Source organism: Phyllosticta citribraziliensis (assembly GCF_038025025.1).
Source record: "Phyllosticta citribraziliensis strain CPC 17464 chromosome Unknown J3D65scaffold_6, whole genome shotgun sequence".
NCBI lineage: Eukaryota > Fungi > Ascomycota > Dothideomycetes > Botryosphaeriales > Phyllostictaceae > Phyllosticta > Phyllosticta citribraziliensis.
Window position 1 is genome coordinate 489,232 of NW_027117343.1, and position 17,182 is coordinate 506,413.

At 55.4% G+C, this 17,182-nt stretch overlaps 5 protein-coding genes across 5 annotated transcripts; 3 read left to right on the forward strand and 2 right to left on the reverse strand.

Moving 5' to 3' along the window:
- Window positions 1-57: 57 nt before the first annotated feature.
- On the reverse strand, window positions 58-2,194 carry J3D65DRAFT_623810 (uncharacterized protein). The gene has a single exon (XM_066800186.1). The coding sequence runs from the start codon at window positions 1,822-1,824 to the stop codon at window positions 190-192; it is 1,635 nt and encodes a 544-aa protein (XP_066655077.1). The 5' UTR covers window positions 1,825-2,194; the 3' UTR covers window positions 58-189.
- A 690-nt stretch (window positions 2,195-2,884) lies between these two features.
- On the forward strand, window positions 2,885-5,782 carry J3D65DRAFT_358641 (uncharacterized protein). The gene is made up of 2 exons (XM_066795621.1): window positions 2,885-5,193; window positions 5,257-5,782. The coding sequence occupies exons 1-2, from the start codon at window positions 3,112-3,114 to the stop codon at window positions 5,596-5,598; spliced, it is 2,424 nt and encodes an 807-aa protein (XP_066655078.1). The 5' UTR covers window positions 2,885-3,111; the 3' UTR covers window positions 5,599-5,782.
- Window positions 5,783-7,697: 1,915 nt separating this feature from the next.
- J3D65DRAFT_553018 (P-loop containing nucleoside triphosphate hydrolase protein) lies at window positions 7,698-10,982 on the reverse strand (the record flags this gene model as incomplete). Its single annotated transcript, XM_066797106.1, has 2 exons — window positions 7,698-7,818; window positions 7,867-10,982. Coding segments are annotated over 2 exons (3,237 nt in total), but the record flags the coding sequence as incomplete, so codon positions are not given.
- A 1,869-nt stretch (window positions 10,983-12,851) lies between these two features.
- Window positions 12,852-14,918, forward strand: J3D65DRAFT_534644 (transcription factor SPT8; the record flags this gene model as incomplete). Its single annotated transcript, XM_066796698.1, has 3 exons — window positions 12,852-13,434; window positions 13,495-14,650; window positions 14,705-14,918. Coding segments are annotated over 3 exons (1,953 nt in total), but the record flags the coding sequence as incomplete, so codon positions are not given.
- Window positions 14,919-16,041: 1,123 nt separating this feature from the next.
- On the forward strand, window positions 16,042-16,872 carry J3D65DRAFT_602982 (uncharacterized protein; the record flags this gene model as incomplete). The annotated part of the gene is made up of 2 exons (XM_066798173.1): window positions 16,042-16,335; window positions 16,387-16,872. 2 exons carry the CDS (start codon window positions 16,042-16,044, stop codon window positions 16,870-16,872), a joined length of 780 nt encoding a protein of 259 aa, XP_066655081.1.
- Between the last annotated feature and the right edge of the window lie 310 nt (window positions 16,873-17,182).

Genomic DNA, 17,182 nt, shown 5'->3' on the forward strand with positions numbered 1-17,182 from the left:
CCGAAGATCCCTGTGCGGGGCCCCGGATCGGCTCGGTCAGGTCCTGTCCAACATCAAGGATACGAAAACGGTTTGCGCTTGGCAGACCAGCATTCTGATTTGCTTTGTATAAACATGAAAGTTCTGGTGATTCATTCACCAATCTTGTCTTGAAACCTTCAAAACTAGTGGAAAGGCACATCGTCCCGTCTAATCCAGTTCCCGCCCCTGGGGATTTCTCATGGGGGCCCATGACCAGCCGTAGTCGAACGTACAATACGGTCCTCCACCAACATCCCTCAGCCAGTGAATCGTATCCGCAATCTTTCTATGCTCCATTTCCTTTTCTAGCCACCTGCGCACCTGAACAGCCGACTCTTGACTCTTGAGAGGACTTTCCGGCAACTTCTTTGCCTCGTCGCTTCTCAAGTAACCCAACAACTCGCATCCTAGCAGTCCAGCGGGGAGCTGCCGCACCGAGTCAACGTCTCGTGGGATCCAACCTTGGTAGCAGTTGATGTAGGAAACCTGCCGCCAACTCGTCGTCCAGCTCGGCCCACAGGGTCCTTGTTTGACTTCCCAGGAATCTTCGCCTTCGAATGGCCTCCTACCTGGCGCGTTGAGTATCCGCTCGTATCGGTCAGGGTAGCCCCACGTGAGTGCCGGAAGCCATTCGCAGCCGGAAACGTCGAGCCATCGAAGACAATATGTGTTCTGAGAGAGGCGTCGAAGAATGTTGGCAGCTTCGTGCCAGTCATTGTCTAGGTCCGAATAAAAGTGACGACCGCCAGCTTGCACTCGACCATGGCTGGATGAAATTGATGAAGTTGTAGCGTTGGGAGTCAGCGTCGGCGTCGACCAGTACGCCAAGGACAAATGCGTCAATGTTTGCAAATGTGTCGACAAGGACAGAAGTTGTGCCCAAGAACTCGTCTGAGGATGTGCAAGCGACAAGTGTGTCAGACATGGAAATCGGGCATTCTTCAAGTTTTGCGGGATTTGCGGTGCCCCTGACTCGGCGGCCTCCTCCCAAGATTCCGCAATGCCATCCGATATGTCGAGGCGGTCCAAGGCCACGGCGGGGTCGTCCTTTTTTGAGCTTGTCGGTCGAGTTATGAATCTTGTCAAATCTGCAAGGGACAAGCGATCACCGACAAAGGTGGTTAGGTCCAAATGTTTGAGCTCGTCGCTGCCAGTGCCGCCCAGCACCTCATCCTCATCCTTGAACAGGACTTTTAAAGTCCCGAGTCCAATCCCGCTGGCGGGGCCATGTACAGCAATGTAAGTCAACAGCATGTCCTTGAGGGGAATCGGAAGCGTTGCCAGGTAATGTTGCTCGTATTCGACAATCCAATCCCAATTCCGAGCAAGAGTCTTGAGGGTCAAATCGACCAGACTCCTTGACTCGGGCAAGCGTTCAGGCCAAAATGCGGGTGCCTGCCCAGAGCGCGAGACCGACTTGGAGGCCTCCCCTTGCTCCAGCTCTTCGCGATCGGAGCTCTTTTCTAGCCAACTCTGCGGGGGCGCAGGGCCAGGGACGCGCCTCCCATTTGAAAGTCTCGCAGGACTATGCACCCTTGGACCGGCGACGGCAGGTAGGTTGAGGAGTTGTCTCACGGCCGGATGGAGCGCCGGTTGACTGAGACCCTCGGCCAGCTCATTGCGCTGCTGGGTGCCCGCCTTGGGGGCTTGTTCGCGACGTAGCTGGTTCAGCCGTTCATTTACGCTTCGGGGAGTTGAAGGACCAGCTTGAGAAGCTCCAGAGCTGGATGGACGCGATGAGGCCAGCGAGGGATGCACGTAACTTGGCTTGGAATTGAACGTGGACTGCCGCTTCTTGGGCATGGGGCTGGCTTGGAATGTGCGGCGAGGAGGCGGTGCAAAGGTCGAAAGTTGGCGGGTCCCGGGAGTCTTCGACCTTGCCAACCGTGGTGTAGTGAATATTGGATCGTTGCAAGTCGGGATTACATGTCGAGTGGCGGGTTAGAGATGAAGAGGGTAGGTAAGCATCGAGGGCGATGACTGCGATGACGCTTCGGCCAGCTGCTGTCGTTATCTTATCAATCAGCCGAATCAGGAACGATCGGGGCAGAGTTGTGCGTGAGGACGAGACGGAGTTCAGAACATCAGTACATACTACTGTAGATGTATTATAATTAGCATGACAGACCATCCTACTTGACTCGATGATGCAAAATGTCTGGGTCTCTTTTGCCACTTTCACGCATCTTCCAACAAGAGCAAGAAGATTGACTCCTGGTCATCAACGGCAGTTGACACCACACGTTCGCCCTTTGCCATGATGATCAAGTCATGAAGTCAACCATTGATTTGTCCTGCTTTCAGATTGCCTGATGGAATTGCATGGTGGCTGCATGCAGCTGCGCCCAAAACATGTCTCGAAGATGGAAAACACTCGGGTTCATGTGAACAATGATTTGATCAATAGAGGTAGGTATGCTCAAAGACTGCTGTCTCCGCATGCTGTGCAACCGGGGCTGTCTCCGGACAGAATCAACGCCACGGGCAGCACGGCCATAGGCTAGAGGTCGTGAGAGAGAAAACCGGCATGCCGCGGAATGGCATTGGGCGTTTTCAATTGGACCAGGTAACGAACGTTGACAGGCACGATAACCCCCGTCTCGGCGTGGCGTATCATCGAAGAGACGGTCGTCCATGGATGTATTCGTAGTAGTCGGAGATTGCTTGGACTGGATGCAGTGGGTCTTGGGCTTGACGGGCAGCAGCCCCGCCGGACTCCCGATTGCGGCCAGAGGCCTTGCAGAAGTCGAGGCGAGGCGCGTGCTCGCTGCGGTGCCGTACGGGTCGACATGTCCAGCCAGTATAGGAGACGCAGAGCTGATGTGGTGTAGAGTACCTTGCCGGGCCTAGGTAATGTAATCCATCCACCGACGGCCAACCAAACAAGACAGAGCGAGTCCCAGTCCCAGTCCAAGTCCAAGCAAGCAGCCTCGGCTTTCCAACTCAACACCAACATCTCTCTGGAGCTTGCTGCGTCTCCTTTCCCCCCACTTCCTCTCCGTCGCTCCATCGGAATGATCTGAGCCAACGCTGAGCTCGCTGCTGCGCCGACGCTGCTCGAGCCACTGTCCACCCTCCCCTCTCCCTCCGATGCCACCATTCAAGCTGCGCCTGGCGGAAAGCGTGCGGCACAAGCTCAGTCGTAGAGGCTCGACGGCCTCGCAGTCGTGCGAGCCCGACGTTGCGACGCCCCCGACGCCAGCCCCGACCAAGCTGTCAGCCGGACTAGCACCGCCAACCCCCAGCAGCCCGCACCACCCTCGCTCGCGCACCGCTGGCCTCGTGCTCGACGGACGCCGCATCTCTCCCAGCCCCCACCGCTCTCATCGCCGCGACGGCTCGACTTCTTCAATCGCCAACAAGGCGACGCAACTTTCGCTGCCCATTTTGGCCCAGTCAGAGTCCGAGACGCGCAGCGACGGGCCCGTCCAATTGCGACACCCCTCCGCTGAAACGATCGCCAGCCGGTCCGAAAGCTTGGCCTCAAACCATCACCAACCGCTTCCGTTCGCGCAACAAGACGTCAACGTCGTCAACCGAACCACGACCGCTCCCATTGTCGCCCTCGAGGAGCCCACTCCCACGGCCTCCGATCAGCCTCCCGCTGCAGACCCTGGCGCCGACGACTCCAACCCTCTCGAAACCGCCGACGACGCGCTACCGCTGCCCACGCCCGACGCTTTGTTGCCCAGATCCCGCCCTCAAGCCGTCCGGCGCCAGAGCCTCGTCCACAACTCGAATGCCCGTCTGATCAAGACCCTGCTCGACCCTGCCCAACCCACTCGTCAAGACGACTACTTTGTCAAGGACCCCGCCGCGACCCTTAGCGCCAACATGATTCACCGCAAAATCTGGGTGAGGCGACCAGGCGCGTCGGCCACTCTGGTCCAGGTCAGGGAGGACGACCTGGTCGACGACGTGCGCGACGTCATACTTGGAAAATACAAAAACTCGCTGGGCAAGAGCTTCGATGCGCCAGACGTCACGCTGCGCATTGTGCCCCGCGACGCTGCGGCAAAACACAACGAGAGGACCTTGGGCCCCGAGGAGGAAATGTGCCGCACCCTCGACGCCTATTTCCCTGGTGGCCAGACGGTCGACGAGGCCCTGATAATAGATGTGCCGCAGAGGAGGACCCCGAAGCCATCGCCTCGGCATGGATACCCGCCGCACGCCAGCCACTACTATGACGAACAACACCGGCCCGTCGAGAATGGAACCGAATATTTCCCCCCGATGCCAGTCAACCTGGGTGTCCCTTCCCCAGGCTCGCTGACTTCGCTGTCACATGAGAGCCGCCAATCGCACGCAGCGCAAGAACGGGACCGATCCATCGCCGTGCTCACCACTGGTCAGGTGCCTCCTCTTCCTTCACCTGGGACCCGTCGAGGTCACACACACCGTCCCAAGTACCATCGCCATCCCACTTCCTCGCCCACGCAACTGGTCCACCCTGGAGCCCCCGCCGCATCCTCTCAGCAACTGCCCCCGAGACCTGGAGGCCGACCGCGCCACGACTCGACGGCTTCAGATACCAAACATGCCATCCCCAATCCTCCGCCACTACCAACGCCCCCTGCCCCCGAAGTAGCACCCGCTGCCAAGGTCGCAACCCCCCCGGCTCCACGTGTGCAGTCCCCTGATCCCCGAAAGCCGAAAAAGAGCAAGCGCCAAAAGGCCGACAATGTCGACATGCCCAGTCTGCCATCAGGTCTTCTCGACGGCTCAGTTCCACCTATCAACGTGCTTATCGTCGAGGACAACATTATCAATTTGAAATTGCTCGAAGCGTTTATGAAGCGTCTAAAAGTTCGTTGGCAGACTGCCATGAACGGTCGGGATGCAGTCACCAAGTGGCGAGCAGGCGGTTTCCACTTGGTTTTGATGGATATCCAACTTCCAATCATGAGCGGACTGGAAGCGACAAAAGAAATCAGGCGATTGGAAAGAGTAAACAACATTGGAGTCTTCAGTAATCCATTATCGATGGGAGATAGAAAGAAGAGCGACGATTCTGCAGATGGTTACAGCAGTGGAGTCACAGAAAACGACAAATTGCTGCCGGGGGTCGTCTTCAAAAGCCCAGTCATCATCGTGGCTTTGACGGCCAGCTCTTTGCAAAGTGACAGACACGAGGCGCTGGCGGCCGGGTGCAATGATTTCTTGACAAAGGTGAGGCATTGACTCCCTCAACCCCCTCATTACGAAAACTCTAACTGACTTATCAACCCACAGCCAGTCAACTTTGTTTGGCTCGAGCGCAAGGTCAAGGAATGGGGCTGCATGCAGGCCCTTATCGACTACGACGGCTGGCGCAAGTGGAAGACCTTCACCGACGACCAGCCGCCGACCGACACGGCCAAAGCAAAGCTCAAAAAGAAGGCCAACCGCGCATCCATCTCGACTGCGAGGCTCAGCACGGGCACGCCGTCGCCGGCAAATATCTCCAGCCCGTCGCCAGAACACCAGGCCCTGGCGCAAGCGGGCCAGGCCCCGCCGACGTCGTTATTGGACGGTACTACCGCGGAAGATGTCAACATGGAGAACCCGGTGGAAGATGGAGTTGTAGCAACGTGATCGGAGCGACGACGGCTGGGCTGAGATGAATGGTTCTGGAATCTTGTTGGGAATTCTTTGGGTGCAAAGCGCATCGACTGGTGTCCTGCTACAATCGCAGGCACTCGGGAGCCAGCCCGACCATCTTTCCAATGCGGCCATCACGTCAACCTTGATCGAGCACACCTCCCGGCACCGCTCCTTTCAACATTCAGATCGACAGCATTGTGAGCGACCACGGAGTTTACCTTTTACTGCCTTTATCTTTCTCATACACGTACAAGATTTTTGTCCCTTCTCTCTTTCTTTCTCCCTTCCTCCCCTTTCCCACGCACTGCGATTCAAGGGTGGGGCGGTGTGGGTCAGTTAGCATTGCATGCATGCCTTTCCTAAGTCTTCCCTTGAGGGTTTTCATCACACTGGTTGGCGGGTCTGGTCTGGCTTCTGCTGTTTTTTCCTATCCGGCGCTGTAGGTATTGTAAAGCAAAGAGGCAATCAGCGTGGCGCTTGTTTTTGGGTTGTCTGGGTATCCTTGTTTTCGACTGAGGTTTCCTTGTGTCGTTGTGTTGTTTCGTGCGTGTGGGTGGGCGTTTTGGACTTTTTGCTCCTTCTTCGTCTTGTGCTCGCGCGCTCGGCTTGGTCGTGGTCTGTTTTCCGGACTGACTTGACTGGCTGATGGGCTTTTGTGCATTTTTCTGTCGCATCATGCTTTTTCTCTCTCTCTCTCTCTCCTTGTCTTTCACTAATTGCAGAAGTGGAATTGGGGAGCAGTGCGAGTGCGGCGAGGAGTGCTGCACGAGACGAGATGACCAGCGGTCCTAGTTGGGTCACCAAAAAGGCCGCAGGTCCACACTTGACGGGGTCAGCGACGTGGAGTCAGCAGACACCAGACCGACTTGCGCGCGCGGCGGACGGACACAACAGCATACAACATACAGCATACGGGTGGACGTGAATCGAGTTATGGCGACAGACAGACAGACAGGACGGACGGGCAAAGCAACAGAGCGCCGAGGAGCGAAGCGAAATAAACGGGTCGATTGAGGGAGAGTGTGTGTGCGGATAGGATGGATAGGATACGTGGTATAGAACTTGGATATTCAGATGCAGATGCAAATACGAAGACATCATCTCTGCCGCACGCGTTTGGATTGGCCCTTGTGACTGGTGACGGTGGCTTTTCTGCGTCGTATTGTGGTTGCTGCGTGGGCAAGGTGACGTCCGTGCCACTCTCGACACAGCGAGGAAGAGAAAGAGAGGGAGGGAGAGGCAGAAAAGCACTCCCACTTCAACCCACCACTCGTCTGCCCATCATTCGCTCCAAATTCACGAGTGCAAGGACACAAGCGCTCTGGGTTTATGGCGTCTAGCTTTCTGCGTTTCCAGACGGGAAACTAGATAGGGAAAGGAGAAACCACCCTACCAACCCACGTACTAAGCAGACTACTTGACCGTCTCGTCCATCAGCCCCATCCGACCTCCTCCCTGCGAAGCTGACCCATCACGACCTCATTCATGCTCCACCCGTCCATGCCTCCATCCATCCATCTCCGCATCCCTCCGCATGTCTCAGCAAGCAAGCAAGCTCAGTCCAAAAGACTCTGCTCACTCTGACTACGGCCATCCTTCCTCCTGCTGGCGCTGCCGCTGCCGCTGCCGCCACGCCCCGGAACGTACGTCTCAGTGTACTTGACGCGGCCAGAAGCCGAAGGGCGGCTGTGGTAGACGCGGTCGCGAGTGGACGCCTCCGAAGGCAGAGGCGGCGACGGCGGTCCACTGAGCGGGGCCTCGTGGCCAATGCCCTCGTCTCCGAGGACCATGCGATCGAGATTGCGCTCCAACTCTTCTCTGAGGCGTTCGTCTTCCTCGGCTTCTCTGCTCTCGCGAGCGCTCTTGCGCGCCGCCGCCTGCTCCGCGTCGTGCTGGCGGACGTTGGCCGGGTACGCTTGCCAGGCCGCCACGGTGTTGACCTCGCTTTTCGGAGGAGCACTGTTGACGGCAGCGATTCGGGATGCTGGGGCCGAACCCAGGGTCTGCGATTGATTTGGCATGATGCCGGGCTTCGGGTCGTTCGGTCTGCCCAAGTGCGTGCCGGGCTTGAGGATGGCTCCGGCAGAGTTGCCGCCGGTTTTGATGCACTGCCTGCACTGGCAAGCGTCGCTACAGGGCTCCTGGCAGGTGTGGCCGCAAATCAGATCGCGCAAGCAAGGGCGGGTACAGATGACGACTTCGTGTGGAAACCTGTACCTGTTAGCGTCATGAGGAGGTACTTTGGGTGATATGACTTACGGATGGCAGCGCAGATGGCAGTTGTGACCACAAGGCAGCTTTCCCTGGCATTTCATCTCGCAGCCGCCATTCAAGTACTCAAAATCTTCGGGTCCTGCGAGGAAGGTCTTTCTGCCATGAGTCTTGCACATGACAGGCAAGTAGTAGCCCAGGCGCATCTGAGGATCAGTCTTCAATTTTGCGCCTGCTTTTCCCGCCATGATCGTAATGACCTGCGCCCAAATCTTGCTTTCAGAAGCAAGAAGTTCGCCGTTGCCAAAGAGGTAGAAGCCTCTTCGGGCACGAGACAGTGCCACGCAGACCCGATTCTTGATGTCCAGAAAGCCCACGGTGCCCTTGTCATTGCTGCGCGCGAGCGACAAGATGACGACGTCATTTTCTTCGCCCTGGTAAGAATCAACGGTGACCACCTTGAAGTAGCGACCAATTCCTCGAAAGTTCGGACTAGAACGCAGTTTTTGAAGCAGCAGCTTGCGCTGGCCATTGTAGAAGGTCAGGACGGTGATATTGTCGGGTTCGATGCCGTTCATGTACAAGTACTCGTAAAACTTGACTACCATGCTGGCCTCCATGTCATTGCAAGTGGACATGGAGGAGTCCCTGCTTTCTTCCCACTCGTGGGTGAAGAAGAACGAGTTGACTCCTCCCATTCCAGGGACGGGCGGGCGATATTCCAGATCCTTGACAACGGGGTGATCGGCGATGAGGTCGCCGTATATGGGCTGGAGCAGGCGGCGAACCTCTGGGATCATGCGCCGCTGTCTCCGAAGCGTATCGTACTCCACGCCGTTCTTGACGAGACGCTCAAAGAGAGACATGTTCAGGTTGAATGGTTCTTCTTCATATTCCCGGACCTGGCAGTGTGGCCTTAGCTGCTGATGGTCGCCGACCAGAATGAGATGCTCCAGAGATGGGACACATGTCACAGCAACAGGAGCCTCCAAAGTTTCTGCTGCTTCTTCGATGAGAACAACCTTTGGCTTGAGGGCTGACACAAGAGCGCGATATTTGCTGAATCCAGTCGTGGTCATTCCAATAATCTTCTGTTTCCTCAGGAGAACAAGATCCTCTTCCCAGCGTCCAGCTGTGCGGCGAACAGCTGCGTCGTAGTACTCTCTTGCGATTTCACGGAATTCGGACGAAATGATGCTCTTGGCTTTGCGTTTGAGATAGTTGTAGACCAAGCCGCGCAATTTCGACTTGATTTTGTACAGGTTGGTTTCGCGATCGAGCATTGCCTGAATCTCTGCATCTTCCATGAAGCCGGTTTCTTTGCCCTTCTTTCTGTCGGCGAGATTGACTGTATTGCCGGGCATCTTTTCAAAGTCCTCGTCTTGGATTCCGGTCTCAGCTTCGATTTCCTTGAGCTGTTCCAATTCAAGATCCACCTCTTCATATTCAAAGCCAAAATCGTCCGGTTCACTGTCGCCAATAATATGCTCAACTTGTTTGCCGAGCCATTGCTCAATTGGATCTGAATCATTGCTTTGAGTACCTGTTGAGCCGTGGGTGACCCAGGTGTTGGGAGGATTTTCGAGAGAGTTGACGTGCCATTCATTGAGTAGACCCATTCGATGCAAAACCTTGTGGTTCATCAACTCTACATCTTGCTCCAAAGGTGAGAGCAGAACCTTCATTTCTTTCTCAAGATTTCTTTGCTTGACAATCGCGGGCATCTTCATGCCACCATGAATAGTGGCGACATTCTCAGCCTGTCTGAGCTCGAACAAGGTCCTCTTTTTGATGACGTCGACATCTTTGGACCGGCCACCCAAGCGCGCAAACTCGGGCTCAAATTGGGCAACATGACGCAGTAGTTGATCCAGTGCATGGTTGGTGTGACATGCTACGATGATGGGTGGTCCGTCATTTGCCAAGTTCTGAAGTAGAACTTTCAAGGCAACAACAGACACATGAGTCTTTCCAGTTCCTGGTGGGCCTTGTACAACCGCCAAGCGCTTCGTCAGCATCCTGTTTAGAGATTGCAGCTGCGTCTTGTCGAGTTCTGTTGGAAGATCTGCCTGCCAGTCATTGAGAATGTCGATTCTCTCTGGACATTCAGCGTCAAAGGCGGCCCTCAGGTCCGTAAATGGATTTTCAATGACGTAAGACGGAGCCGAAACGGCCTGGTCGACATACACGAGGTGATTCATCATCGGAAATGGCTCCCTCATGAGCTTCTGGAGAGCACGAAGGGTGTGTCGGCTTGCCTCAAGAAAACTGGATCTTTCCTCAACCATCCAAAACGACATGCCAGGATCGATCTCGATGTCCTCTGGACGAGCAAAGAACAATTCCACTTGAGGAGGGCTGAGTTCAAGTCCTTCTTGAGGTCTGGCTGCAATCGTTGCCATTTTGCAAATTGATTGAAACTTGTCGTCCTCGGTGGTGAGAGCTACGAGACTGCCAGCGAGAAGCCGTTTCGACTGTGCCCAATGGACTCGCTTGCCAGAGCGTGAGAGTGAAAATTGGACTTTGACGGCAAGTCCTCTGCCGGCAAACTTGACCGCGACGATGCGAACCTTTTCGTAGAGTCCGACTGAAGTACCGTACACATCCTCTTTGTGCCACGGATCACATCGAATGCGGCCGACGGCTTGTCGAAGGGGCAAAATCGAATCCTCGCGAAGGAGCTCGAAATGGGATTCGAGATACCCTTCCTTAGAATCCCAAGGACCGTCGACCTTGTTTTGGTACACGGCGACCTCATCCTCATCGCCCTGACTCTCATCCAGGATCTCGCTCGAGCTTGGAATCTCTGGCTTCGAAAGCCACGATGATGTGTTGACGGGAAGACGGGACTCAGAAATGTACTGCTGGATATCTCGCGAAAGCTCGCTGCGGCGAGGAGGAGGCGGGCCGAACTGTGGCTTAAACTCTGGGCGCCGGTTTGAGAATTTTTCTGCGATGCCTGGGTTCACTTCTTCGTCCCAGCTCGGATTAAGACTGGGGGGATCCTCGACAGTTGGGTGGCTGCTCTGACCGGCAGGCGGGATCCTTCGTCGTGGAGGTGCCGTCGACCAGCCTTCTTCGAGTGAACCGGGCGTAGACTCGGACGGTCCATCCGAAAAGTACTTCTTGATGGCCTTTTTTGGCCTGCCGGAGGTCGTCGACATGGTGGCTTTCGCAGAACCCCAAGCCGTGTGGAGATGGCTCAGGACTCAGCACCACGAAACGAATTGGAGACGCGTTGCAAAATGCAGAGAGAAAGGTGGGTATCGTGGACGGCGCGCGAATAAGGGAAGCGAGCGAAGGGAATCTTGAGGTGCAGTCGCTGTCGCAGAGCAATGGAGTAACGATTGCGATGCTCGGCTGGCAAAGAATGTTATGATGGTGGAGAGAAGACGGCGGCGGTGGAAGAAACGGCGAGCTTTGGCGGTGGGTCGGCGCACAAGTCGACCAAGTTGGGAAGGGAGCAACACTTTTGGCAGGCTCAGGCTCAGGCCTCAGGCTCGGTTCGGCGTCGACGTCCAGCAACAGATCGTCATGGAGACAACAGATGGACAAGCGTTCCCAAACTGTGAGCTGGCGAGACTTTGATGGCAAGTAATCCTTTGTTTGCGTTTGTTGTCCGCGGCAGACAGCAGGGTTGACGGTACTACAAGCTGTATCTGCCAGGCAAAATGGAGATGAGCCCGCTACATCACTTACAGGACAGTCATCCTGCCTTTTTGCATGGATGCTTCTCTTTGCAAATGCATCGATACCTCTACACATCGACCGAAGCCCTGCTTCGATTCTTCCGTTTTTGGTGGCGCAAACGCGGGTGTGTACATAGCCCACTGCGCGACATTACGACGATGGGCAAACACATGTCGCCCAGGGTGAGACTTACCTATCCTGATTCCGGCGTGACTCTCTGGCGAAGACCGATAGATGGTATGGGCTAGGGGAAAAGGTTTTACAATTTAGCGGAAGAGAGAAGTATTCGGGGCGTCTTCTTCAAGCCCACACCCCCTTGGATCATGGTATCTGTTCCCACGAGAAGCAATGCAGCCTGTGCCTCCAATGCCTCGATTGTAAAAGTGTACTTCAACCTTCTCCGGTCCAACTCCACCCACGCTACAAGGTGTGGCGGCTGATGGGATTGAAACATTCCAGCTCCTACATTTCAAGCTGGCCTGCGGAGATGGTTGTTGCACCTGCAAGACAATTCTTTGCAACGTCATGCTACACAAACTCGAAGATCTACCCAATGCGTCACTCGGTTGAAGTCGACGGAGCCAGGCAGGAGGCGTTTTTTGGTTGGGTCAGGCTGACACGGCCGTGGGATGCGACGTGTTTTTGCGCGACATGGGCGTCACCTCGCGCGTGAAGACAGCTATATCGGACCTGTCATGCATCAGCGCTCTTGTATCCAACTCGTCAGGTCCTACGCACCTGTCACTGAGCGCGTCAAGTTTCCGAATCCTATGCTTGATCAGAAAACCTTTTGGGGCAGCTTCGCCGATGACCTGCTTGAATCTCGCATCGTGCGGAGCTCAACTCGACGGAGCTGTTGACTGTGATGGTGCACAATGAGCAGTCCTGGGTACAGTCGAGCCGGTCCGGGTGATGAGAGAGTGTTTTCCGCAGCCGTGACGTGAAGTTGGTGATGAGGCACAGGGTTCTACCGGCGGGGAAGCTTGGCCGCTGCCCCGCTCACCGCCCGAGGCGACGCCAAGCGCGTGCCTGGCTGCTGGGACGGTCCTCTTCCACATCTTCTCTCGAGCTTCTTTTTCCCTTCTGTGCTGTCTGCATACATTCTTTCTCCCCGGATCACTTAGATATCTCAAGGCGTCACAATTTCACGCGCGAAATCGCCGGAACGCTCACCAGATCGCCTGTTCCAGTGCTCAGCCGCTTCGGGAAAGCACGCCCAAGATGGTGAGCTTTGAGGACGACGACGAGAATGGTATGATGTTGCAATCTACAGATACTTTCGCGTACTGATCGCTGACATGCCAGCAGAGTCGAGCTCCGAGAACGACGTTGACGAGACCATGGAGGACATGGACGATGGAGACGGCGACGGCGACGCTGAAGGCGACGCAGACGCCGATGCCGACGGTGATGGGGAAGATGGAGATATGGACGCTGAAGGAGAGAATGACGACGAGGAAGGCGACGACGATGACGACGATCAAGACGACACACCAGACTCACCCTCGCGGGCTCAGCGCGAAAGGCGGCAGTTGGCAACGAATGGATCAGCTTCTGCGCAAGACGCTCCGAGATCACAGCCAACAATCCGCCTAGCTTCAGCCTCCCCACATCGTTCAACCACTCCATCGAATTCGACCCTGCCCTGGCGGCCCTCGGTACGCCCCGAAGCGCTCTCCGCATCGACCTACGACATTGTCCCAACCATTGCCGCCCCTCACAGTACTTCCATCAACACCATAACCGCAACCCCGGACATGCGATGGGTCTTCAGTGGCGGAGCCGATGGCTACATTCGTAAATTCAACTGGGTAGATACTGCCAACGGAAAGCTTATGCTGACCGTCGCGCAACGGCATCCGTTTGTCGACAGCGTTACCAAGGCGGGAGTACTGCTCAGCTATTGGGAAAACGAGGAGACATCAGGTAAATTTGAAAAATCAGCATATCGATTCCACAACTAATGTCCCCAAGACCGGAACTCAGCTGTAACGAATGACGACTCCATGATTCTTTCTCCCGTTTATTCTCTTGCTGTCCACCACCAAGCGCTATGGCTCTTGTCCGGCACTGAGTCTGGCGCCATAAACCTCCAAACCGTGCGCCACCAGGAAGGATACCGAATTACAACGTTGCGTAAGCACACCTCGGCCGTGTCCGTCCTAAGCTTGTCTCGAGACGAGCAATCTGTTCTGTCGGGAAGTTGGGATAAAACCATCAATGACTGGGATTTAAATACTGGTCAGGTCAAAAGGCGGTTTGAGACCAGTGGCGGACAAATATCAGCCATCGAGCCGCGCCCGCTTTCATCTTTGCCAGTGCCCGAAGAGTCTGGCCTGCCGTTGATGACGAATGGCACTTTCAGTTCCAATAACGAGTCGAAGCCCTCGACGAACGGTGTCTTGCCAAATGGTGTGCCGCCGTCTGGGAATCAGGATGCCGAAGCAGACAATGACTCCCTTTTTGGAGACAATGACAACGACTCCTTGTTTGGCGGCAACGGGGATACAGCGGGTGGGAATCCCTCGGCCGCTGGATTTGGTGACGACGAAGATGATGAATTTTCGCGAGCCATTGCCAATGAAATACGTCAAGCAGCAGAGCAAGATGCAGAAGGCGATGTGGACATGACCGATGCTGGTGGCCCTGTCCAGGCCACAGAGGCAGCACTCGATGGCGATGCTTCCCAGTTAGGAGCCAGCACTCTGAACAATGCCACTAGCAAGGCAGAAGAGGGCGTTGATGCTGATTCGGCTCCCCCACCCAATGGTATACCTCATTCAGAAGATATTTCGGGAGGTGCCGAGACCTCTACAAATCCCCAGGCCCGCGATGACGGGCCACCATCTTCCGACACCACCTTTATGGATGCGTCCATAGACGGCACGCTGCGCGTTTGGGACCGAAGACAGCCGAACCCAATAGCCCGCATAACACCACCTCGCGGAATCCCTCCCTGGTGCATGAATGCATGTTGGTCGCCCGACGGAAATTTCATCTACGCCGGGCGCCGCAATGGTTCCGTCGATGAGTACAGTCTGCACAAAGGACTCCGTGAGCCCTCGCGATCCTTTAGATTTCCTTCCGTCTCCGGTGCCGTCAGTACCGTCCGGGCAATGCCCAACGGCAAGCACTTGATTTGGTGAGTTACACACTTGGTCTGAAACTCCCAACCCGTCGGACTAACATTTAGAAGTGCCTCGTACGATATACTGCGTCTGTACGAGCTCAACGATCAAGAGGGCCCCAAGCACTCCGCCGTTCCGTACCTGATTGTGCCCGGCCACCGGACTGGCGTCATCTCCCAGCTATACCTCGACCCCACATGCACATTTATGATTTCGACCGGCGGTAATCGCGGATGGGAGGGTAATTCGACAGAGGTCCTTTTGGGCTACGAGATTGGCATTCCGAAGTAGAACCCCGGTGCCATTACTCCCTCTGTCTACTCCCCGCGTAAACATGACAGGATTGGCAGTATTTGGCGACGGCTTGGGCAACAGGCAAAGCGGCGTACTCGTTAACAAAATCGGGATGCACACACACAACAACAACACACTTGGCGAGCATGGCTTGGTGGACGGTTACGGAATGGCGCGGCGGGCGGAAACTTTTTGGACCTGTTCTCCGAACTGTGTTCTGCTTTTATTCTGCATTCGGGTATACCCACGGTTTCTCATGATCTCTCTCAGTTTTTCTTCGGCCCTGCTTTGACGGGCTTGTTTGGGTTTTTTGGGGATGCGCCTACTCTTGCTCTCGCGGCTGACGCTGTTGAAGCGCGGCGCGTACGTATCTGACGAAACTTGTCACAACTCGCTTCCGGAACTGATCTTTCGAATGCTTGATGTGCCGGCGTCGGATACGCTTGTCTGGCAAAACCAGTGCCGCCGCACGTCCAAACTGTAGCTGACGCAAACAGACAGTTATGGGTGACGCTGAGGAAACCGGCATTTTCAAGTTGTTTGCTGGTTCTTGCGTTTGCCGACGCAAAAGAACAAAGCAAGCATCCGGGTGAATCGGTACTGGAAGATTGATGCTGGACAACCGTTTGTGGTGAGTGTTTGGTCGGTGCGACTCCTGGGTGGATGCTTGGCTGGCTGTCTGGCTGGATTACCGACTGTATCCTTCTGTCCATCTGTTTGGAGCGGCACTTGACGCATGAAATCAGGAACGTCTTGTCTGCCACTGACTGTTGGGTTGCTTTCGAGCCATCGCGGCGCCGGACCTTGAAGAGCTTGGATATTTTTTTTTTTTCAGGGTTTGGTTTGTGGGTGTCGCCAGGGGCGGTTCTCGAATTCCAGCAGCTGCGACAGAGCCGCGGCAAGGTCACGGCAGGAGTTGAAGAATACTGCTCTTGGAAGGCGCACTGTGACGGCTCTGTCCCCTTTACCTAGGTAGGTATATTCTGCTGGAGTCTCGAAGAGACTGCGCAACAACATCATCATCGCATCGGCATCAAATCGTTTTAGAACGCCGCACCCTGTCTCTTACACATTTCAATCCACAATCCGGCATCTTTCACCCCTTTCTGTCATGGCACCTCTTTTGAATGCGGCAGATCTGGAGCCCTCGCTTGACGAATTGATTGCCAATGCATACAGACAGGATCTCCAAGCCTTCAACAACACCGTCAAGGGCCTTACTTTGCCACATGAGTGGCCAGGACCATTCCCACCATTCAAAGACCATGAATCGGCGCGAGGCTTCATGGAAAACGTCACGTTTGTCCGATGCGGCAAGGACTACTTTAAAGGCATTCACAGGACGGTGGCAGTGAAGCACTCTGAGAGATTCGCTGAATTGCTTGCGCAACCCGGGGCGAATGGCGTTAGTGATTGTTGAATCCCGCATGGAATACGCGACTGACAGCGATCTTAGCCTGAGATGAAGATGTGGCCTGGACTCCACGTGCAAGGATTAGAAGCCGAAGATATCAGCCATGTTGTGGCATTCTGGGAAACTGGACAACTTCTTCTGCCCTACCCGATGCCGTCGGATAAGACCGACGTTCTGGAGCTGTATGCGAGGCTCTATTTTGCATCGAACACGTTGGGAAGTCCACGGCTCTCGGAGCTGTTGGGAGCCATACTTTGGGACCTCATTGAGCGCGATCCGCCCCTCGACGTGGATGACATTCTGTTCCTCTTTTCTCATCTCTCGTCGGAAGGCGACCCCAATTATATGGCCTCAACATTCATCCAGTCTCTGATACGGCGTTATCCGGTGGCCGCTCCCCATGACGCGCTGCTTCAGGCTGCCAGTGAAAGCCACGGTTTTGCGAGTAAGCATCATCCCACAGCGCAGGGGACCTGGGACTTGATGCTGACAATTAACAGTAGAGCTATTGGAAGAAATGTTCCTTAAGCGCTGCAACGTTAGCGACGGCACAGAGGTTTCGCAGCGGCGATTTATCCAAACGGAATGTCGAAGTTGCAACTATGTGATGTCCGTCGAGGCAACGCCACGCTTTCGTCCAGGCCGTCTTTCGATAATGCCTCCCTTGGAAGAGCTCTACAGACGCATCGCTTGCGAAACGTGCGGATCGCTGTTGGTTCAGCACATGGACGGTCTTTTCATTGACCCGACTGGTGTGGATTGCTGTTCTTGTCTTGAGATCTCGCGCTGACCCGCCGCTCAGGCCCCAGCACATCCAGTGTGTCACCATGTTCTGCCC